We start from the raw sequence: 21319 nt of genomic DNA on the forward strand, positions 1-21319 counted from the left end.
CATGCATATGACAGAAGGACTCCAGGGGTCACCAAAGGGTAATAGAGTGACTAGAGAGCTCAGCAATATCCAAAACCGGCATTTTCAGTATATCACACGGACAGTTCTATTTTCCGATAGTTCGCTCGATCATCGGAAGACAGCCAATATTGGACCCCAAAAATCCACTCCAATGCCAAACAGATGAAAAGTGTCCCCAAAGGCATTTTGCAAATCATCTGCTCTATACAGAACAACTTTCTGTATACAGACAACTTTTCAGTGGAAGTCCAAAAATGCCGGTTTCTCGAAGAAAAGTTAATTCCAAATATCAGATGCGGCCATGCCCCTCAATCATACAGAGCACGAGCAATGCTTCATATTGTCTTTTAGAAGCCATACAGACACTCTGAATGACTTCCGAATGACAAAACGGGCATACCCTTCTTCGGAAGAGCGTAACCGGAGACTGGTCTGATGGAATTACGGCAAACGAAGTTCACACTACATTGCCCTGAAAACTCCAGCGGACATTCGCAATTGGGCAAAACAGACAGCAAAACCCTTCACGATTTCCCGAGTAACCTCCGAGGGGCACAAAAGGCCATTTTCAGTGAAAATCCATATCCGGAGGTCCTCTTTGGGGAAACTTGACGCCGGATGCTTACCTTACACAATGCTAGCCTTCTCAAGGCTCAATGTGGAATTGTCGGAATGAATCACACAACTCATCTAGACCCCTCGAGCAGTGCTTTAAGGGTCTCAGATGCACTTTTCATATCCTTAGAGGCCCAATCTCAGCAAACAGAGATCGCAGTAATCTCCGGATCGCCCAAGAAACTCAAAAAGCAATCTGAGAAATCCAGTTTCGGCCTCTTAGGACATCTCCGGCTCCATATTTGTATTTACCGGCTTAAGGGATAAGGGCCCACGTAATTTGACAATTTATGTCAAAATGACCGACGTGGGATGCCGATACAAGATATGCTGTCAGAAGTGGGTAACCTCGCTCTGAATGCATAAAAGGAGCAAAACCGGCTTCCAAGCCTCATACAGACATTTGGCAATTTCTCACGGAAAATGCCAATCTCGGACTCATTAAATCCATTTCCTCGCGTATATCGATAATTCGACGTTCAATTCAAACCACGAACTTCGAATGCGCGATCAATCGAGACCCGAGCTTTTTCCCGGTTTCTCCTCTTCGGTCGTGGGACCCACGGGCTATTCAAGATGAGTCACCCTTTACTCTAGAAGCTTCTTCTTCTTCTTCAAGGCAAGAAGCCAACTTGCGCACTCTTGCTTGAAAATATCCAAGAGTTTGAAGACAACACTCAAGCCTCCATCAATGCTCATCAATGCTCATCAATGTCTTATCTCTTCTTCATTAATGCAATGGAAGAGGATGAGGCTTGATATTTTCTAAGCATGGGGGTTAAGAGCACTTGCTTTTGCTAATTGTGTCATTAGCTTTGCCTATAAATGGCCCAAAAGTGATTAAGATAGTCACTTCTCCTCTTACACACTCTCTCCAACCTTTCTCTTTCAAGAAATCCTCTCAAACTCCATAGCCAAGAACACTCAAGAACCAGAAAACTTCAGCACTTAGAAGGAAGAGAAAAGAAAACCGAAAAGATCAAAAGAAAGCCTTGAGTTCTTAAGTCGGAAGCCGATGTTCATCATCCCGACTTAAGCTCAAAATTTCTCAAACTTCATACCTCACTCATTTTGGACCCATGGAGTTCATTGGTGAAATTGGTTTTTCCATTTGAAGTCTTTAAATTGTTGTTTCAGGCCAAATAGTGCATTTCGGGTGAAATCACTACTCTCGGGTGAATAGTGACCCGCCAGCGCCGGCCGCGCGCATGCCACGCGCACGCCCGCGCACGCCCGCGCGCACGCCCGCGCCCGCCCCGCGCACGCCGCTCACGCCCGCGCACGCCCGCGCCCGCGCACGCCCGCGCGCCTGCCCGCGCGCCCGCGCACGCCGGCCGGCCTCCCGTGCACCTAGCTCCCCGAACGTGCATGTCCTTGCACCCGAGCCTTCTTTCAAGCGTTCAACCGAGTCACCCGACTCTCGAACACTTCCCCGACTCTTTCCTCGTATCCCGAGACTAGGTAAATCACTCTTGACTTAGAGGAGTTAGGGCTTTTTACATTATTTGCATGGCTATGGAGTAATATGGTGCACAAAGCATGTTCACTTGCAAGACTTCATGTTTATGCACTTTTTACATTATATCGTGCATGTTTATCCTCGATTAACATGTTAGCATGTCGGGAAACGTTTGGATCGACCCTCGGAAGACCTTCCCGACCCGAAATAAGCAAAAGAGCTCTCGGGTTTGCCTCAAGAAGAGGTAACCGAGACTTGGCTTGCTTTCCTCGGGTTAAGAACGGCCTTCTTAGCCCGATCCAAGTTCGATTCCCGAGTCTTCTCGTGTTTTCTTACATGCATGAAGTCGGTATTGTTTTATTGATTCCTTAAATAACTTGTTTGTGCATGTTTGCATGTTCGAATGCGTTATTCAAATCATGGCAATACCGATTTTCGTTTAATCGTGTCATTTATCATGTTTGTCGTTTGAGCATGCGAGAAATGATTCGAAACGAGACGGGTAAACCTCGTGGAACCCCATTCGGGCCATGGGACTTCTCGGCTATCTCCAAAGAGAAGTGGCCGAGAGCCTCTTAGACTCGTACGGGTTGCATGAGGCTTCCTCTTCCCGTTTTGAGTCTGTTCTCGGCTTTCGTGTAATTTGCAATTTACATTATCGTCGCAATATCGCATGAAAATGTCTTTTCAAAACAAAGCATGCATGGATTCGGGTATCGATGACTCATTCGGGTCCATTCGGTTATGAGGGTAGTTTCGATCATTGGACCAAATTATCCTCGATCCTTATGGAATCGTCTTTGGTCGTCGAGTCGTGAATCGTTTTCACAATTAATGCATTCGGCATAACCCTTAAGCATCAATTCCACAAACGGGTTAATCGGGACGCTCACATGATTAAACCCACTTTACACTGATAAAGTTTACACGAATTGGCCATTAACTGATAACTCGCGTCGATGAGTTGTCAAATGACGTCGGTGCCCTGTTCAAACTTATCAATTTCAAAACCCGAAACGCGCGGTCCGATGTAGGATGGACGTCTGAAAAGGGCTTCTGTGTCTCAACTTGAGTTTTTACCTGATTCCAGGTAACTCAGGTCATGATGCAGAAGATCTTTCTAGATCACTTCCGGGCAGACCGACCGGTTCTTTGGCTTTTTCGGGGTTCTTGCATAACCCTGGACGAGCCAGGGAATTGGTCGACACCGGCTACAGGCCGAGGTGGCCCGCACTGCGATGTATCCCCTTTTCTGAAAACAATTTTCAAATAAAGGGCAAAATCGTCATTTCACAATTCAACGACACTCTTAAGGTTAGCATGACAGAAACACTACAGTACGGGATAAGAACGGGCTACCTGTTCAGGTGCAGGTTCATCTGCATAGCCTTTTCTTATCTAACTGATGAGTTTCTGTCATCCTAACATAGACTCGGGTAACTAGAACGGTTATCTCTGTCAGAAAACATGCAAAATGCTGATTAACCTTTCACTCGACCTAACCAAACACTAGATAATGGTTAGGAGGAATTCTAGATTCCAAATCTAGAGTCAAAACACGAGTTTGGCTAATTCAGTGGAAATTCAGTGTCACAATACAGAACAACTGTAAAATCAATCCACACACATGAGATTTGACTCTCTTTGTCAGGTTCTCAAAACAAAGCCGAATGCTAAAACATTGGCACGTGCTGGTTTGTCTAGGGTAGGATTTGCATGCCAAAAATACCCCGGATTAACAACTTGTTAAAACACGTACACTCGATAATAACAAACACTTTGTCTATTATTAAGATGTTGCGTGTTATCTTTCCGCACCTGTTTGCCATGCGGGTCGAGCCTGATCCCTAGGCCGAATAATATTAGGGTTCAACGCCCTAATCATCGAGCACAGGGTTCAACGCCCTAATCAACACTCACAGGGTCCAACGCCCTATTCAGTGAGAGCGTCCATTGAATTTCAGTTCTTCGGTCTTTTCCCTAACTCACGGTGAGTTAGAGTGGAATAATAACCGAACGCGAAACGACTGGAATTCGACCCTTTTGTAATTTGTATTTATTGTTTTCGAGAGCGTTGTAAGGACTTTTATTTTGTACATTTGTTCTGTAAGAATTCCAGTCGGTGAGCGAACGGTCCGAGAGTCGAATTAATCGAATCGGTCTAATGCTTGCCCAGACACAAGTAAATCCAAGATCTCGCGGTTTTGGTTCACGCAGGGATTCAACCTCCATGGTTCGATGAACTGTAACGCAAGATTGTGTAGCAACTCCCCGACATACGGGTTTACTTCTCTCTCCGCTTCTCAACCGACATCGTTTAATTCACCGAATCTCCGGTGTCAAAACGTGCGAGCCGAGTGCAGCCTAATTCATGCGGTAAATAAAACAAAATGCAAGCCTAGCAAACTAGAGTACCGAAAGGGCGTGCGGGATATAGGCCCGCACGTAACATGAACCCCCGAACACGGATTTTCCGGTTCCGCACAGATCAATGCCTTAACGACAAACTAGGTGTTCCATACCCCTAGACTCGGGTAACTTATCCGCCCTCGACCTACGGGTCGTAAAATGATAAGTGGCGACTCCTTCTCTCACGCGTGTCCGTCACGCGTCCCCACGGGAAGGTGGACACTCCCAAGCCGCGCGATCCAAAAGCGCGCAATGCGGGCCCCGACGAGAGTCCACATTCGGGTCCGTACACTTTATGCACATAATTCTACGGGTTATCCGTCTCAGAAAAGCAATTCTTCAATAGGGACGCGGCCGCCCTCCAAATGGCCACCAATATCATGCCCCAACATATCTTTACATAGATTCCTTTACGCGTCGTAGTCTAGACGATTTCACGCGACTGACATCCTTTGTAGGCTTCTCTTTTCCCTGTACAGGTGCGATCAGGAACCCCAGGGGACGCTCCCCGCCGACGGACTCGCGTCTGCCTCACGTGGCGAACCGTGTTCTCGAAGACTTGGAAATCGTCGAGGGATGCACCGCACCACCCCAACCAACGATGTTCAGAAAAGGACAAGTGTTAAGAGGTCATCATTAGTCGCCACGCACAGAGCAATCCGCATCCAAACGCCAAGCAAGTCGTACCACCTAGCGCTCTGCACAAATTCCAAATTTCAAATTCCTGTCTCGGGTCCATCCATGCATTTAAATTTTTGTTCAGGTCTATCGTGGCCCCTCGGGTCCATCCCGACTTTTAAATTTCTGTTCAGGTCTATCCTGGCCCCTCGGGTCCATCCCGGCTTTTAAATTTCTGTTCAGGTCTATCCTGGCCCCTCGGGTCCATCCCGACTTTTAAATTTCTGTTCAGGTCTATCCTGGCCCCTCGGGTCCATCCCGGCTTTTAAATTTCTGTTCAGGTCTATCCTGGCCCCTCGAGTCCATCCCGACTTTTAAATTTCTGTTCAGGTCTATCCTGGCCCCTCGGGTCCATCCCGGCTTTTAAATTTCTGTTCAGGTCTATCCTGGTCCCTCGGGTCCATCCCGGCATTTAAATTTCTGTTCAGGTCTATCCTGGCCCCTCGGGTCCATCTCGACTTTTAAATTCCAGTTCAGGTCTATCCTGGCCCCTCGGGTTCATCCCGGCTTTTAAATTCCAGTTCAGGTCTATCCTGGCCCCTCGGGTCCATCCCGGCTTTTAAATTTCTATTCAGGTCTATCCTGGCCCCTTGGGTCCATCCCGGCTTTTAAATTCCAGTTCAGGTCTATCCTAGCCCCTCGGGTCCATCCCGGCTTTTAAATTTCTGTTCAGGTCTATCCTGGCCCCTCGGGTCCATCCCGACTTTTAAATTTCTGTTCAGGTCTATCCTGGCCCCTCGGGTCCATCCCGGCTTTTAAATTTCTGTTCAGGTCTATCCTGGCCCCTCGGGTCCATCCCGGCATTTAAATTTCTGTTCAGGTCTATCCTGGCCCCTCGGGTCCATCCCGGCTTTTAAATTCCAGTTCAGGTCTATCCTGGCCCCTCGGGTCCATCCCGGCTTTTAAATTCCAGTTCAGGTCTATCCTGGCCCCTCGGGTACATCCCGACTTTTAAATTTCTGTTCAGGTCTATCTTGGCCCCTCGGGTCCATCCCTTTTTTTAAATTCCAGTTCAGGTCTATCCTGGCCCCTCGGGTCCATCCCGGCTTTTAAATTCCTGTCTCGGGTCCATCCCAGCTTTTAAATTCCTATTTCGGGTCCACCCCGGCTTTTAAATCCCTGTCTCAGGTCCATCCTGGCTTTTAAATTCTTATTCAGGTCCACTCTGGTTTCTTTCAGATTCATCCCGTTTTCTCTCGGGTCTATCCCGGCTTCTTTCGGGTCCGTCCCGGTCTTAATCTGCAGCAATATCCCAATACATCCAAGCAGGCCGCGAGCAGCTACGGTGAAGCTACAACGGAGCGGTCGCCGGGACCAAAGAAAGGATGCTTATTATGGTCTTTGGCCGCATCCTCTAACCGAGCATGCAACCAAAGAGGGGCAAGCTGTCAGCACCCCATTTTGGCCCACCGGCTTCCCACACGAGAATTCCCGATCAAAGCCCGGGTTACTATTCATGACCCGGCAACCAGAGGCAAATAGGCGAGCACAGAGTCATGAACAATGAGAGAAGAGCTGGGTCGCTAAGAAAAGCAAAGGAAATCCATCGGAAGAACGAACGGACAAAGAACCCTGAAAACGGCAGAGCTGGCACTGTGGCACTATTCATCACTGAGTCACCGAAGCACCAAAAGGTGCCCAATATGGGGCTCCAAAAATCTCTTTCAGTGCCAAAATGACCAATGACACGTCCGAGCACATTTCTGGGGCATCCTGCTTAAGCCGGGGCACCCCGATCCCCCCCGGACGCCTTTTCTGACAGAGCTCCCGGGGTTCGCTCCACTGACAAGCAAACGGCCCCTCAAAATGGGCCTATAGGCACCCAGGGACCACCAGGGCCAGGGAACAAGCTTCAGACAACCTTCCGGAACTCGGCTCGGTCTCCCGAAGCACGTTTCAGTGGTCACGAACGCTTCCCGGCGAGCCTTCGGGTATTTCCACAGAAAGCAGAGACCACAATGATCTCTGAGCACCTCACAATAATCCCCGAGCACCTCAAGGCATCCAGGGCACACTGAGAAAACCCCGGTCAGAGTCCCTAGGTCTTTCCGGGCCAACGGTCCCCGACCGAGGACGACGAGCCAACGATCACCCACGGGGTAAAAAGGATCGCCAAAACGAATGCAAGAATGCACAAAGAGCAATCGGGGATCGAGGGACGCTAAACTCCACTCCGAACGTCCGAACAAGGCAAAACCGACTCCCGAGGTGCCGAGTCGCCCGAACGTTCGTCCACACGACGCATGGCGATATTGGGCTCATTCAAATCCTCGTCATTCAAGCATTCCAAATCCATAAATTAATCGGACATCGGAGATCGGACGCGCGCTCAATCAAGTCTCAAGCATTTTCCGGCTTTTCTCTCAACCGAATGGGACCCACAGCTCAGCCAAGCCAAGCCAACAAGCCGCGGCTCAACCCCAAGCCACGGCTCGCCCACAATCAGCCACGGCTCCGATTGGACAGCCCCAAGCCGCGGCTTCTCCCTCCATGGCCGGCGGCTCCAAGCATCCCCCACCACACAATTCAAATTTCCCTCACATCCATCACCTCCCTCCATCCATCCATCACACCCATCACCCCTCTTGCTTCCCCTACACTCTACAAGACACAAACCCCTCCCTAATCTTCCCTCCAATTTTCGGCAGCCCTAGGTTAGGCCACAAAATCGCAATCAACTCCCTTTAATCAAGCCATTAGCACATCCTATAAGTTCCCATTGATCATTAGACTTAATCACTTCTTCTTTCTCACTCTCTCTCAAGCCAACTTCTCTCTAAAATCCTCTCAACCTCCAGCCCTCATCCAAGTTCCGTCCAGCCCCTTACCAAGGCCGAAACTGGCCAAAACCGCCGGAAAACCGCCCGGTATTCCGGTAACCACCCGACCCGACTTAAGCCAAAAATCATCAAACTTCCTAGCCTACATATTTTCCACCCCCTAAGTCCATTTCCGGGCTTAGATTTCCGATTTGAAGCCTCCAATACCGAGTTCGAGTCGCATGAAGAATCGGGTCTCCTAGGCGTTACCCGCGTGCCCCGGACACCTCCACGCGTGCCATTTCCTCCCACGACTTCGGAGAGTCGTGCCATCACGTTCAAAGGGTTCCTCACAACCCTCCCCCTCTCTCGTGAAGAGGTGGTCACGATCCGAGGGCCGATCAACCGTGCACAACCACCGTTTCACCCGTTTCTCCTTTACCGGGTTCACCCGACTTTTACCGAACTTTATCTCACATTTTCGGGTTTGTTCAGGCCTTGGCACGCTCGGGTCTGCCCATGGTCATCTAGATCTGTCCCTTAGGAGTCCAACGAGCCCGACCACGCACCGTGCCGTGACCGGAGCAAGCGTGCCGACCCGTTTTTCCCCGACCTGCCGCAGCCGCTGCCTTACGGGTATCTACTGCCCGTAACTTCCAGCCGAGTCTAGCGACTCTCAAGGCCGCTTCCCCGACTCTTTTCCTCGTACACCGGGGCTAGGTAATGTCCCTTTACGATCTATACAAGTTAGAATCTTCGATCCTTACTCGTAGGAAGTGTTCATGTGCCTTAAAGACCCGAAATGTATGCAAGTTCCCATTTTTCTTTTGGATTTATCTCTTCCATGCACTTTCATGCAACGTACGTCCATTATATTCTCATGCATGACCATGCCGTGTCTATATGATGTCCAAGCTCGCGTGCCATGACGGGAAGCGACTCGGATCCGGAGGGAAGAGGTCCCCTTGGCCACGGGTTGAGCCACGGGACTCACGACCGAGTCTCTAGGGAGAGACCCGTGAGCTTCTTTGGCCTACCCGCGGCTAGGTTGGTCTCCTCCTTCTCGAAAGGGGTTGGTTCCCGTGTGTTTTATCATTAACCATAGTTAACGCGATGGCATGACGGAAAAAGGCCCGAATCGGGGCCGGAGAAGTCTTCCCAACTCGTGTGAGCCATGGAAGCTCACGGCCTTCCTTGGAGGAATAGGGCCGAGAGCTTCCTTGGACCACACAAGTCCGGGAGGCTTTCTTCCGCCTCGAGATGGGTCGATTCCCGTGTTTTATTTACTTCGTTATTATTCGAGTCAAGATCGTCTTGCTATTTCCATTTAAATATCTCGATTCATGTGTGTTTGTGTGATTCCATGCAATTATGGTTGTGACGGTATCGAGATGACTAGAATCCGTGTTATTATTGTGATTAATGTATTGTGTATGCAAGAACGCTCAAAATTCGAGACGAGTCAAAGGTCACTCGGCTCTTTCCTTCGGGAAGTGGCCGAGAGTCCCCCGACTCCTCTCGGACTTAAGCCGATCTCCCTAGTCGCTTCGGACCGCTCCTTGGAATTGGATGTCTTAATGTTCGGGTCTTGTTGCTAGCTATGTGGTAGATGCATGGTTGACGCGTTGGTTTTGGATAATTACTCACCGAACCCAATACCCATAATGTCGGGCCACCATCATCGAATAATTTCACAAACGGGAAAATGGGGCGAATCATTAGGTTAATTAAACCGCTTGGAGCAAGTAATCGGACAAATCAAATACTAATCCGAAAACGCATCGACGATTCATGGAATGGCGGGAATGCCCTTTTTTCCATTAAAAATTCACAATTTCAAAATACCGAGTCGTGTAACACGAAGGGAATTGATGTCTAGGGAGTACTCACGTGTCATGACTCGAGTCCGGGCCCAATTTGAGGCGGCCCGAGTCGGGGCACGAGAGTCCTTCTTAGATTCCTTTGTGTGACATGATCTCCAGTTTATACACGAACATCGCAATTTTATCACCTAAGGGCATGACCGTCATTCCTTGATTCACCGATACCCTAGGCGTTAGGAAGTCGGAAACGCCTCGATCTATGGACGGAAAAGGGCTACCCGTTCGGCTGCGAGTCTCATTCGCACGGCCTATTCCGTCCGCTTTCGGTGTTTCTATCTCCCTATCGTAGATTCGGTGGGAAGCATTTTATTTCAGTTGCAAAACACGAACAACCGGATTAATCGTACATTCGGCCTAATCGAACCCTAGATAATGGATAGGTGGGATAATAGATCCCAATCTAGAGTCAAAACACGAGTTTGGCTAATTCGGTGAAACCGCAGTGACACTTAACTGAATGAGAGTCATAAAACAAACACACACATGCAATTGGCTTAGAACCTTATCCTAATCCACCATCTATGTTTGCCTAGGTTAGATGTATTGTTTGCCAATCAACCACGGGTAATAACTGATTAAATCATGTATATTCGACTTAATACACCACTTGTCTGTATCCACCGACAATTGTCAGTTGCTTTTCTGTATTGTGTCAGTTTTATCAGTTTTCTTCTGTTTCATCCTTGTCTATGATGATTTAGTGCGGTTCAGGCCTGAACCCATAGATTACGTGTTGCACGGGGCCCAACGCCCCAAATCACCGAACACGAGGTCCAACGCCTTTTCATTCACCGAGCGCGTGCAACCCGAGTGCGGAATGGGATCTAGCCTCGAGTCACCGTCGCACTCCAAATATGGCCTATGTGGAAGGTAATTTGGATTGGATGTGTGAAACGTGTTTAGATATCACCCGGGAGCTCGATCGGTCCAACGGTTACAGTGGGAACTAATCGGTTCTCCTGCAAACCGCCGGTTCGATTGGACCCGATCCCCGGCTCTTTGAGCCCGCGTTGCCTTAATTTATTTATCGGTCATTCAAAACACACAGTGAGCCGGAGCGGAATATTGGCCCAATGCAAACCGATCGGGATCCATTTACTTATTCAGTTGCACTTTGTAATTGTTCGAGAGAACATTGTGAGGATTCTATTTGTATGTTCATTCATTTCCTTGTAAGGATCCCCGATCGGTGAGCGAGAGGTCCAAGTGCTGGATCGGTTAAGTTGGTCTATCGCCACCAAAGGGCGAGTAAGCTTGGATACTCGTGGTTTCGGCTCACGCAGGGAATCGACCATCACGGTTCGATGAATTGTAACGATAAGATAGTGAACCGACTCCTCGATGCACAAGTCTACTCATCTTTCGGACTCTTGGCCCAACTTGATCAATTCATCGAATTTACGGTGTCAAAACGGGCGAGCCGAACGCAACTCTTAATCACGCAGTAAATAAACAAAACAGCAAGCCTAGCAAACTAGAGTACCGAAAGGGCGTGCGGGATATAGGCCCGCACGTAATAGAACCCCCGAATTCGGAATTTTCGGTTCCGCATGACCATTGCCTTAGCATTTAGGTGTACCTCGTACCCCTAGACCCGGGCGACTCAACGGCCCTCGACCTACGGGTCGTAAACAGTAAGTGGCGACTCCTTCTCACGTGCGTCCGTCGCGCGTCCCCGGGAAGGTGGACACTCCCAAGCCGCGTTTGCTTAGGCGCGCGCATGCGTGCCCCGACGAGATGAAATTCGGGTGCGCACAGCAAGCATGGGACCGATTCGAATGATTCGTCTCTCGAACCGTCCGCTCACAGACTGGAATTCTTACAGAATGAATATACAAAATAAAAGTCCTTACAATGCTCTCGAAACAGTAAATACAAATTACAAATGGCCGAATTCCAGTCGACTCGCGTTCGGTTATTATTCCGCTCTAACTCACCGTGAGTTTAGGGAAACACCGAAAAACTGAAATTCAATGCACGCTCTCACTGAATAGGGCGTTGGACCCTGTGAGTGTTGATTAGGGCGTCGAACCCTGTGATTGATGATTAGGGCGTTGAACCCTAATATTGTTCGGCCTAGGGATCAGGCTCGACCCGCATGGCAAATAGGTGCGGAAAGATAACAAGCAGCAGATAAATAACAGACAATGTGTTTGTATTCACCGAATGCACGTGGATTAGCAAGTTTATTAATCCGGGGTATTTTGGCATGCAAATCCTACCCTAGACAAACAAACGCGTGCCAATGTTTTAGCATTCGGCTTTGGTTTGAGAACCTGACATGTCGGGTGTCCGTAGTCAAGTTTCGTGTGTGTGGATTGCTTTTACAGTGATTCGGTGTTGTGACACTAAATTACCACTGAATTGATCCAAACTTGTATTTTGACTCTAGATTTGGAACCTAGAGTTCCGCCTAACCATTTTCTAGCGTTTGGTTAAGTCGAACGAAATGATTAGTCAGGTAATTGTATTTTGATACAGAATACCCAACTGACATCTTAAACGATGCTAAGATGACGGCAAATCACAAAATAATGTTCTTGCCCTTGATTTGAAAATTTGTTTTCAGAAAAGAGAGACAACACAATATGTATTTGAAAGTATGAGGATTTTGAAAAGGGCATTAACACCATTTTGTAATTCGTCGACACGAGTTACAAATTAATGTCCAATTCGTGCAAAGTCGTTTAAATTGAATGAATTAACCATGTGAACGTCCCGATTAACCCGTTCGTGGAATTAATGCTTAAGGGTTGTGCCGAATGCATTAATTGTGAAAACGATTCGTGACTCGACGACCAAGATGATTCCATAAGGATCGAGGATAATTCGGTCCAATGACCGAAACTACCCTCGTAACCGAATGGACCCGAATGAGTCATCGATACCCAAATCCATGCATGCTTTGTTTTGAAAAGACATTTTCATGCGATATTGCGACGATAATGTAAATTGCAAATTACACGAAAGCCGAGAACGGACTCAAAACGGGAAGAGGAAGCCTCATGCAACCCGTACGAGTCTAAGAGGCTCTCGGTTACTTCTCCTTGGAGATAGCCGAGAGGTCCCATGGCCCGAATGGGTTTCCACGAGGTTTCCCCGTCTCGTTTCGAATCATTTCTCGCATGCTTAAACGACAAACATGATAAATGACACGATTAAACGAAAGTCGATATTGCTATGATTTGAATAACGCATTCGAACATGCAAACATGCACAAACAAGTTATTTAAGGAATCGATAAAACAATATCGACTTCATGCATGTAAGAAAACACGAGAAAACTCGGGAATCGAACTTAGATCGGGCTAAGAAGGTCGTTCTTAACTCGAGGAAAGCAAGCCAAGTCTCGGTTACCTCTTCTTGAGGTAAACCCGAGAGCTCTTTTACTTATTTCGTGTCGGGAAGGTCTTTTGAGGGTCGATCCAAACGTTTCCCGACATGCTAACATGTTAATCGAGGATAAACATGCATGATATAATGTAAAAGTGCATAAAAATGAAGTCTTGCAAGTGAACATGCTTTGTGCACCATATAACTCCATGAATATGCAATAAATGTAAAAAGCCCTAACTCCTCTAAGTCAAGAGTGATTTGCCTAGCCTCGGGATACGAGGAAAGAGTCGGGGAAGTGTTCGAGAGTCGGGTGACTCGGTAAAACGCTTAGAAGGATGCTCAGGTGCAAAGGATGCACGTTCAGAGAGCTAGGTGCACGGGGAGTGCGGCTGGAGTGCACGGGAGGCACGCGGGGCGCGCAGGCGTGCGTGGGCGTGCAGTCTGGCGCACGGCTGTGCGAGGGCTGGCACACGGCTGGCACTGTTCACCCGAGAGTGACGATTCTTCTCCCGAAATGCACTAAATGACTTGAAACAATAATTTAAATACTTCAAATGGAAAAACCAATTTCACCAATGAACTCCATGGGTCCAAAACATATGGTCCATGGAGTTTGAGAATTTTTGAAGTTAAGTCGGGATGATGAACACCGGCTTCCAACTTAAGAACTTTGGGTTTTGTTCGATGTTTTCTTTTCGGTTTTTCAAAGCTGAAGCTTGCTAGTTCTTGGGTGTTCTTGGCTATGGAGTTTGAGAGGTTTTCTAGAGGGAGAATGCTTGGAGAGAGTGTGCAAGAGGAGAAGTGATTAACTAAATCACTTTTGGGCCATTTATAGGCAAAGCTAATGACACAATTAGCAAAAGCAAGTGCTCTTAACCCCCATGCTTAGCAAATTTCGGTTTGATTAAGAAAATATCAAGCCTCATCTTCTTCCATTGCATTAATGAAGAAGAGATAAGACATTGATGAGCATTGATGACAAGTTGAATGTTGTCTTCAATCTCTTCAAGATATTTCAGATAAGAGAGGGCAAGTTGGCTTCTTGCCTTGAAGAAGAAGAAGAAGCTTCTAGAGCAAAGAGTGACTCATCTTGGGTAGCCCGTGGGTTCCACGACCGAAGAGGAGAAACCGGGAAAAGGCTCGGGTCTCGATTGATCGCGCATTCGAAGTTCGTGGTTTGAATTGAACGTCGAATTATCAATATACGCGAGGAAACAGATTTAATGAGTCCGAGATTGGCATTTTCCGTGAGAAATTGCCAAATGTCTGTATGAGGCTCGGAAACCGGTTTTGCTCCTTTTATGCATTCAGAGCGAGGTTACCCACGTCTGACAGCATATCTTGTATCTGAATCCCACGTCGGTCATTTTGACATAAATTGTCAAATTACGTGGGCACTTGACTCTTAAGCCGGTAAATGCAAATATGGAGTCGGAGATGTCCTAGGAGGCCGAAACTGGATTTCTCAGATTGATTTCTGAGTTTCTTAGGCGATCCGAAGATTACTGTGATCTCTGTTTGCCGATATTGGGCCTCTAAGGATATGAAAAATGCATCTGAGACCCTTAAAACACTGCTCGGGGGGTCTAGATGAGTTGTGTGATTCATTTCGACGATTCCACATTGCGCCTTGAGAAGGCTAGCATTGTGTAAGGTAAGCATCCGGCGTCAAGTTTCCCCAAAGAGGACCTCCGGATATGGATTTCCACTGAAAATGGTCTTTTGTGCTCCTCGGAGGTTACTCGAGAAACAGAGAAGGGTTTTGCTGTCTGTTTTGCCCAATTTCCGCTGGAGTTTTCAAGGCAATGTAGTATGAATTTCGTTTGCCGTAATTCCATCAGACCAGTCTCCGGTTATGCTCTTCCGAAGAGGGGTATGCCCGTTTTGTCGCTCGGAAGTCATTCAGGGTGTCTGTATGGCTTCCAAAAGGCAATTTGAAGCACTGCTCATGATCTGTATAATTGTGGGGCATGGCCGCATCTGATATTTGGAATTAACTTTTCTCCGAGAAACCGGCATTTTTGGACGTTCACTGAAAAGTTGTTTGTATACAGAAAGTTGTTCTGTATAGAGCAGATGATTTGCGAAATGCGTTTGAAGAGACTTTTCATCTGTTTGGCATCGTTGGCTATCTTCCGACGGTCGAGCGAATTATCGGAAAATAGGACTGTCCATGTGGTACATTGGAAATGCCGGTTTTGGACGTTGTTGAGCTCTCTAGTCACTTTGTTGCATTTTGACAACCCCTGGGGTCCTCTTGTCATATCCATGTCTTCTGCTTAGTTTTACCGACTTGAGGATGAATAGTGATTTCTGCTCTGTTAAGTCGTTTTTCTGTATTCTGCTCAAGTTGTGGCTTGGACCATTGCTCATATCATTGTTTGGAAAGGTGAGCCAAAATGGGGTGTTGACAATGAGGAAGGGGAGTGCTTGCTTAAAGTAAATGCAAAATCAACGGGTCCAGCTCGGAAAAGTGAAGAAAATGCAGAATCAACTGGCAAAGCCCGGAAACGTGAAGAACGGGGTGCTTGCTTAAAGTAAATGCAGAATCAACGGGCAATGCCCGGAAACGTGAAGAAGGGAGTGCTTGCTTAAAGTAAATGCGGAATCAACGGGTCCAGCCCGGAAAAGTGAAGAAGGGAGGTGCAAAAAGGATGGTTGTGGTTTGCTTGGCATTGGGACTTGTATATGTTGCAGTTGATGCTGTGACAGATCGCTTTGTCGTTTGTTAAGCGTTTGAGTCGCTGCTTGATGATCTTGTCTTGTGTTGATCATTGTTGCGTCTGGGTGGGATGCCCCAATCGATATGTTCATCGGGAATGCCCTGGTTGCTTTCGTTTGTCGCTTGTGGGGCGAACGTTGCCCCGAGAATGCTGATTCATCGGAGGCCGACGTTGCTGCCAAAGAGGCAGCACTTTGCTGAAGATCGGCTTTTCTGCTTGGGCAGTCGCCCATTGGACAACCAGAGGTCAGCTTTGCAGTTGGAGTGATTGCTTGTTGATCTGTCAAGGATCGGCGCCTTGTGATAGAAGATTGTTGCTTCGCCCATGGTTGGCCTTGCCATTGGGGCGGCTGTTTCGCTGAGGATGCCCCGGTCGTGCGATAAGGGACTCAAGCTCTGGGGTAGAGCGCCTACGTATCCCGAGGGGTCGGAAATCAGAGTCAGCCGTAGTTCTTGCGTTTGTTGTACCTGTGATCCTGACATTATCAGTAAATCATGGGGGTTACTAACAATATGTAAACAAGAGTAAAATGAAGTCTTTGCGACGCATGCTCTTCAACTTCGCCTGAGCGACCCGTGGAGAGTCTTTATTTTAGTGATGCGAATGGGGTCTGGCTTTCAGAGGCCTCGATGCGAGGCCTCCGGGGTTCATGTTGGCCAGGTATGGGCATATCGAGATGTTCTCATCAGGATGCTGTAGGGCGGCTGCGTTTGTGACCCGCATGGGGATTTCTATGCAAATTTGGTCAGACCTCGATCTAGTCATTTCCGAAGTGTTATGACTAGACTCTCGGAAAGGAATGTTTGGGATTTTTGGCTTTATGGTAGCCGATTGAAGGGTGACGGTGACCCGCTCTGGAGTTATGCAATGACAAAGAGAAAGGGAAAGCTTGGGGAGCACGTTGCCCCGAGCTAAAAGGATACACGAGTTCACGCCTGGTGAGAGATGTACCCCCCTTTTGTCCTTCTATTGTGTGGGCTACACCAAACTGCTTGGATGGCGTGCTCGATTGACCTTTCTACCTGAGGATGAATCCGCCTTGGAAAGTTGAGTTGTGCGGGAGAGCCGATCGGGGATCGTGTTGGAGTAGATAACTTGGCCATTTCCCTTGGGGATCCCTGGTCCGCACAATGTGCGAGAGCCTATGGTGACTGTTTTGTTTATCTCTCATTTTACTCTCCTTTTGCTACGGTCACCCACCTCGGGGCCATACCTCTCAACTTAAAGGGGATGAGCTCTTCTTTTGCCACGGCCGCCCACAAGGAGTTTCCAGTCGTGCCTTTTTCTTGCCCTAGCTTTTGCATAGGCCGCCCCTAATGGCGGTTTTCGACCTAGTGGGCTCAATTATTTGTCTCTCGAGTTTGCAAGGGCGGAGGGTCCAAAGAATTTGACCTCCGAATGCGTGGTATTATGTTTCCGTCGAGGAGTTGCGACTGCTGCTTCCCTTTTTGTCGGGATTTGTTCATTTCTTTTGGATTGGGGGCGCCGGTGCTTTTACTGAACCTCGGCGTTGCCCCATTTTTTGTTGGCGGGTTTTTCCCGCTTCTTTTCTCTCTCTCTTCTCTTCTTTGTTTGTGGGTTTTTCCCGCGTCTTTTCGCTCTCTCTTTTTCGCAGCTGGGGTCTGTATTGTGCCCCTTGTATTTGTTTGAAACTCCTCGACTTTGCATCACCGAGACCGCTTTTGTTTGCTTCGCCCCGTGGAGACTTGATGTACTTCGTTATCCTAGCCCAATTTTGTAATGGCTGGTTTTCTCAGAAGTCTGATTCTTTTGCACTCGAAAGCCAAACTTCGCGTCTTTTGTCCTTGCAAACTTTACAAGTCTTTTCCCCTATTGTTTAAAAAGAAAACAAAATTGCCCCAAGAGTGTGGGTGAGTAAGGTTGCTTCCGCGTGAATGTTAGACGAGGATGCCCTGATCTTTGTGGTCTGTGTTGGGCGTCTTGTACGATCGCTGCTCCCGATCGTGTGTTGTCGCTCCTATGGAGAGTGCCCCTTGGAGGATGGGCGCTCTTGAAGCCGAATGTGTCCTACCTCGGGGCTTATCGTTGCATGTTGTCGGTGATTGGTCTTTGCAGTGGGGAAGGCCCGATTTGCCCCGAGTTGCCGCTCTATCTCGGTGGAGACGCACGCGTCGAGGTTGAATGGTTTGTTCAGCTGTCTCTATCTCCGGCTTCGTGGGGGGTACCTATTCGTCGGACACCTCCCCCGTTGAAGTATGAGGAAAGGGTCCGAGAGGAGTTCTCAGGGAGGTGTGAAACTATGTATCGTTCTTTGCCTGTGACCGGCGTGTCCATGTGAGAGATGTCAAAGAAGATGATACATTAGGCGATTGTTCGGTGGAATATATGGTAAGAAATGAAAGTGATCCCATGGGAAGTCCCATCGTCCAGCATGCGACCCATGGGGTGCCGCATGTGAGGGACACTCAATTCCGAGAGTTTAGTCATCACCACCCTGGAGTGGGCAGACCGTGACTGGGGGCCATATAGGTGTACTTTCCCCGATTACGGATTGGCATGCGCAGCCGTCCTAGGGAAGGCTCGAGGAGCCGAGTCTCATGAGGACAGGCGAGTCGAAGAATGCTAACAGAACCAATGGGGCGTCTTCGGGACTGTCCTAGCACCCCTTGAAGAGTCTATTCATGCCGGGAGCTTATTTGGGATGCATTAAAGATAAACTAAGAAGGAGTATAGAGAAGAGCGCATGTGTCACCCCATCGGTTTGGTCGGTGGCCGTAGTGGAGGGTGGGCAGGGATCCCGTCCTCTGTGATGTTGCTTGAGGGGCCTTTGGACTGGGTTCAATTGCCTTGGATTTTGGAGCCTGGAAACTAGAATGATTTGCTTCAGAGTATGAAAATGCTTGGCAGGAAGCAAAAGGAATGACAAATGTGAAAGTCTCAAAAGTTGGATCAGGGAATTCCATTAAAGTCGAAAGTTCGATACAACAAAAGATCCCTCTTCCGTCGTGCGGCTTATAGTTTCGCCTACACGTGGGGAACATCATATGTAGACATGAAGCCTCATGCGGAGGTCAATTCTTCCTCCTTGTCTTCATCCTCGCCCTGGGCGCATATGTCAACCAAGTTGATTGTCGGTCCTGAGCTTGACGCGTGGTCAAGGGGGTTGGTCTGGACATTCGGAGGTCTCACGGCATTGAACGAGAGCTCCTTCGCATCGATAATCTCTTGGATCTTTTCTCGTAGCCTCCAACAGTTGTCGAGGGTATGGCCAGGAGCTCCCTGGTGGAACTCGCAATGCAAGTTTTGACTCTGAGCCGCCGGGTTAAAGTTGGGACTGGGTGATTCCGGTTTGATCTTATTACCCACGAGGAGCTGCCGGTATATGTGGGATGGAGGAGCTGGTAGGGGTGTTAATTGCTTGCGCTGGCGGGGTTGGAAGGCGCTACCCTGTTGTCCCTGTGAGGCGGGAGCTCGTTGCGCCGGTTGTAGAGATCTCATAGTCAGGGGTGCGTATTGCTGGGTCTGAGGAGGAGCAGGAGTGTAGTGATGGACGATTTGCTGCAGGGCCGGGGATGGTAGGATAGGTGGCGGTGCCGAGAAGTACTGCTGTTGGTACTGGGCAGGGGGCGAAGCATATGCTTGAGCAACTAGTAGCGTAGGTTGGAAGTTCACAGCATACTGTTGCGAACCTTGGCGCCCTAGATTGATGGCATTGACGGATACTTCCTTCCCCTTTCTGCCCCCCGTGGGGGTGACCCCGGTGGTAGCCTTCTTGGAGGGCTCGCCCTCCGTCCTCCCGACCAGTCCTTCTATCTTACCGAGCTTGATGCCCATGTCGAGCTTTTTCCCGGCCTCGATGAGGTTAGAGAATGACGAAGAGTGGGCCAACAGGTGCGAGTAGTACACTCCTTTTAGGGTGGAGTGGAACAATTGGATCTGCTGCACCTCGTTGATGGGGGGAACGTGCTTTGCCGCTTGGGCACGCCACTTGGTAGCATAGTCTTCGAATCTTTGGCCCTCCGCCATTTCCTTTGTGCTTAGTTCCAAGAGAGTCGGGGGTGCCTCCGCAGAGTACTGGTATTGGTCAATGAATCTCCGAGAGAGATCCGCCCATGTAGGGATGTCTGTAGCTTTCAACGTCATGAACCAGTCGAGGGCCGGTCCTGTCAGACTGTCCTGGAATGTATAGATGATGAACTCCTCGTAATCCCAGTATTGCAGCATTTTTCCACGGTAGTGACGGAGGTGGTGTCAGGGGTCTTTTGTACCCTCGTATGTCGTGAATTCGGGGATCTTAAACTTTGGGGGTAGACGCATGCACGAGAAGAGGCTCCAGTCACCGCAGCCCATGTCGGGGCGGGTCTCCTTTACTTGTAGGGCCTTTATCGTTTCCTCCATCGTCTTCATCCTACGCTCCTGCTCTGTCTCCTCTTGCGAGAGAAAGTTCATGAGTGGAGCCACGGGGGCCGCATGGATCGGTGTGCCCGATTCAGGGAATGGGATGTTAAGGGGCGGTGGAGCTTGGTAGGGGAGGCTAATATTCGGTTGTGGAGTTGGGAAAGGGAAGGATTCGGTGATGTGAGCAGGAGCAAAGGTCGTCGATGCCGGCAAGACCATCAGCGGGGGAGCGGTATAGATTGGGGCCGGGATCGGCATGGAAACAGGCGGTGGCGCAGACATGGTCTGGTCCGATGTCAAGAATGCCGCCGGTGGAAGAGGGACGGCTGTAGGGGCCGGTGGCGGCGACAGAGAAATAGTAACCGGATAAAGCACCGGCGCGTGTGTTGTTGGTAGGGCGGGCGCATCAACGCTTTTCGGAGCATGGGTCGGCGGGATCCAAGGGGTAGGGTCGACCGTTGGCACTTGCCCCGAAGGCGGGGTGGAGCTCGAGGAAGCACGATTTGGCCCCCTAAATAGAGCAAATAGTTCGGCCTTGTTAGTGGCCATGTTGGCAGCTAGTTGGTTAACCGTGCCTTCGAGTGCTGCAATGCGCGCATGGTCGTCGAAGGTAGATGATGCCTGCACTGCTGGCGGTGGGACTTGTAGAGGAGGTGCCCCTAAGTACACCGAGGGCATGCCTGAAGATGCCGGCGGTGGGAGATGTACCGAGGTAGCACTTGAGTACGCCGGTGGTATGCCTGCGGGAGTTAGAGTAGGCGGAGCATGCGTCAAAGGTGGTTGAGAATGAGCCGGAATTGGTGGAGTGACCTCCTCAGGAACATCGATTTGGTTCTCTTCTGCCATACTGACGCATTGGCGAGTGGGGAAGTGATGTGACGCCAGTTGCGAGTACCTACATTCCACAAGTGTGTTAGTGCACGCGCAACATTGTCCATTTCGAAAAATGGTAGGTGCGGAACAATAAATGAGGGAATGAGACGTATGAGATGCATGAGTTTCAAAATAATAATGTCATTACATTGGTTTGATTCGAGTTCCATAGTTTGCAAAGATAATACATTAAAGGAAATGGAA

General features: G+C 49.0%; 1 protein-coding gene across 1 annotated transcript; it reads right to left on the reverse strand.

Annotated features, from left to right (window-relative positions):
* Positions 1–20095: 20095 nt before the first annotated feature.
* On the reverse strand, positions 20096–21088 carry LOC116200453 (extensin-like). The gene has a single exon (XM_031531302.1). The coding sequence runs from the start codon at positions 21086–21088 to the stop codon at positions 20096–20098; it is 993 nt and encodes a 330-aa protein (XP_031387162.1).
* Positions 21089–21319: the final 231 nt, after the last annotated feature.

Source organism: Punica granatum, chromosome 3 (genome assembly GCF_007655135.1).
Source record: "Punica granatum isolate Tunisia-2019 chromosome 3, ASM765513v2, whole genome shotgun sequence".
Lineage (NCBI taxonomy): Eukaryota > Viridiplantae > Streptophyta > Magnoliopsida > Myrtales > Lythraceae > Punica > Punica granatum.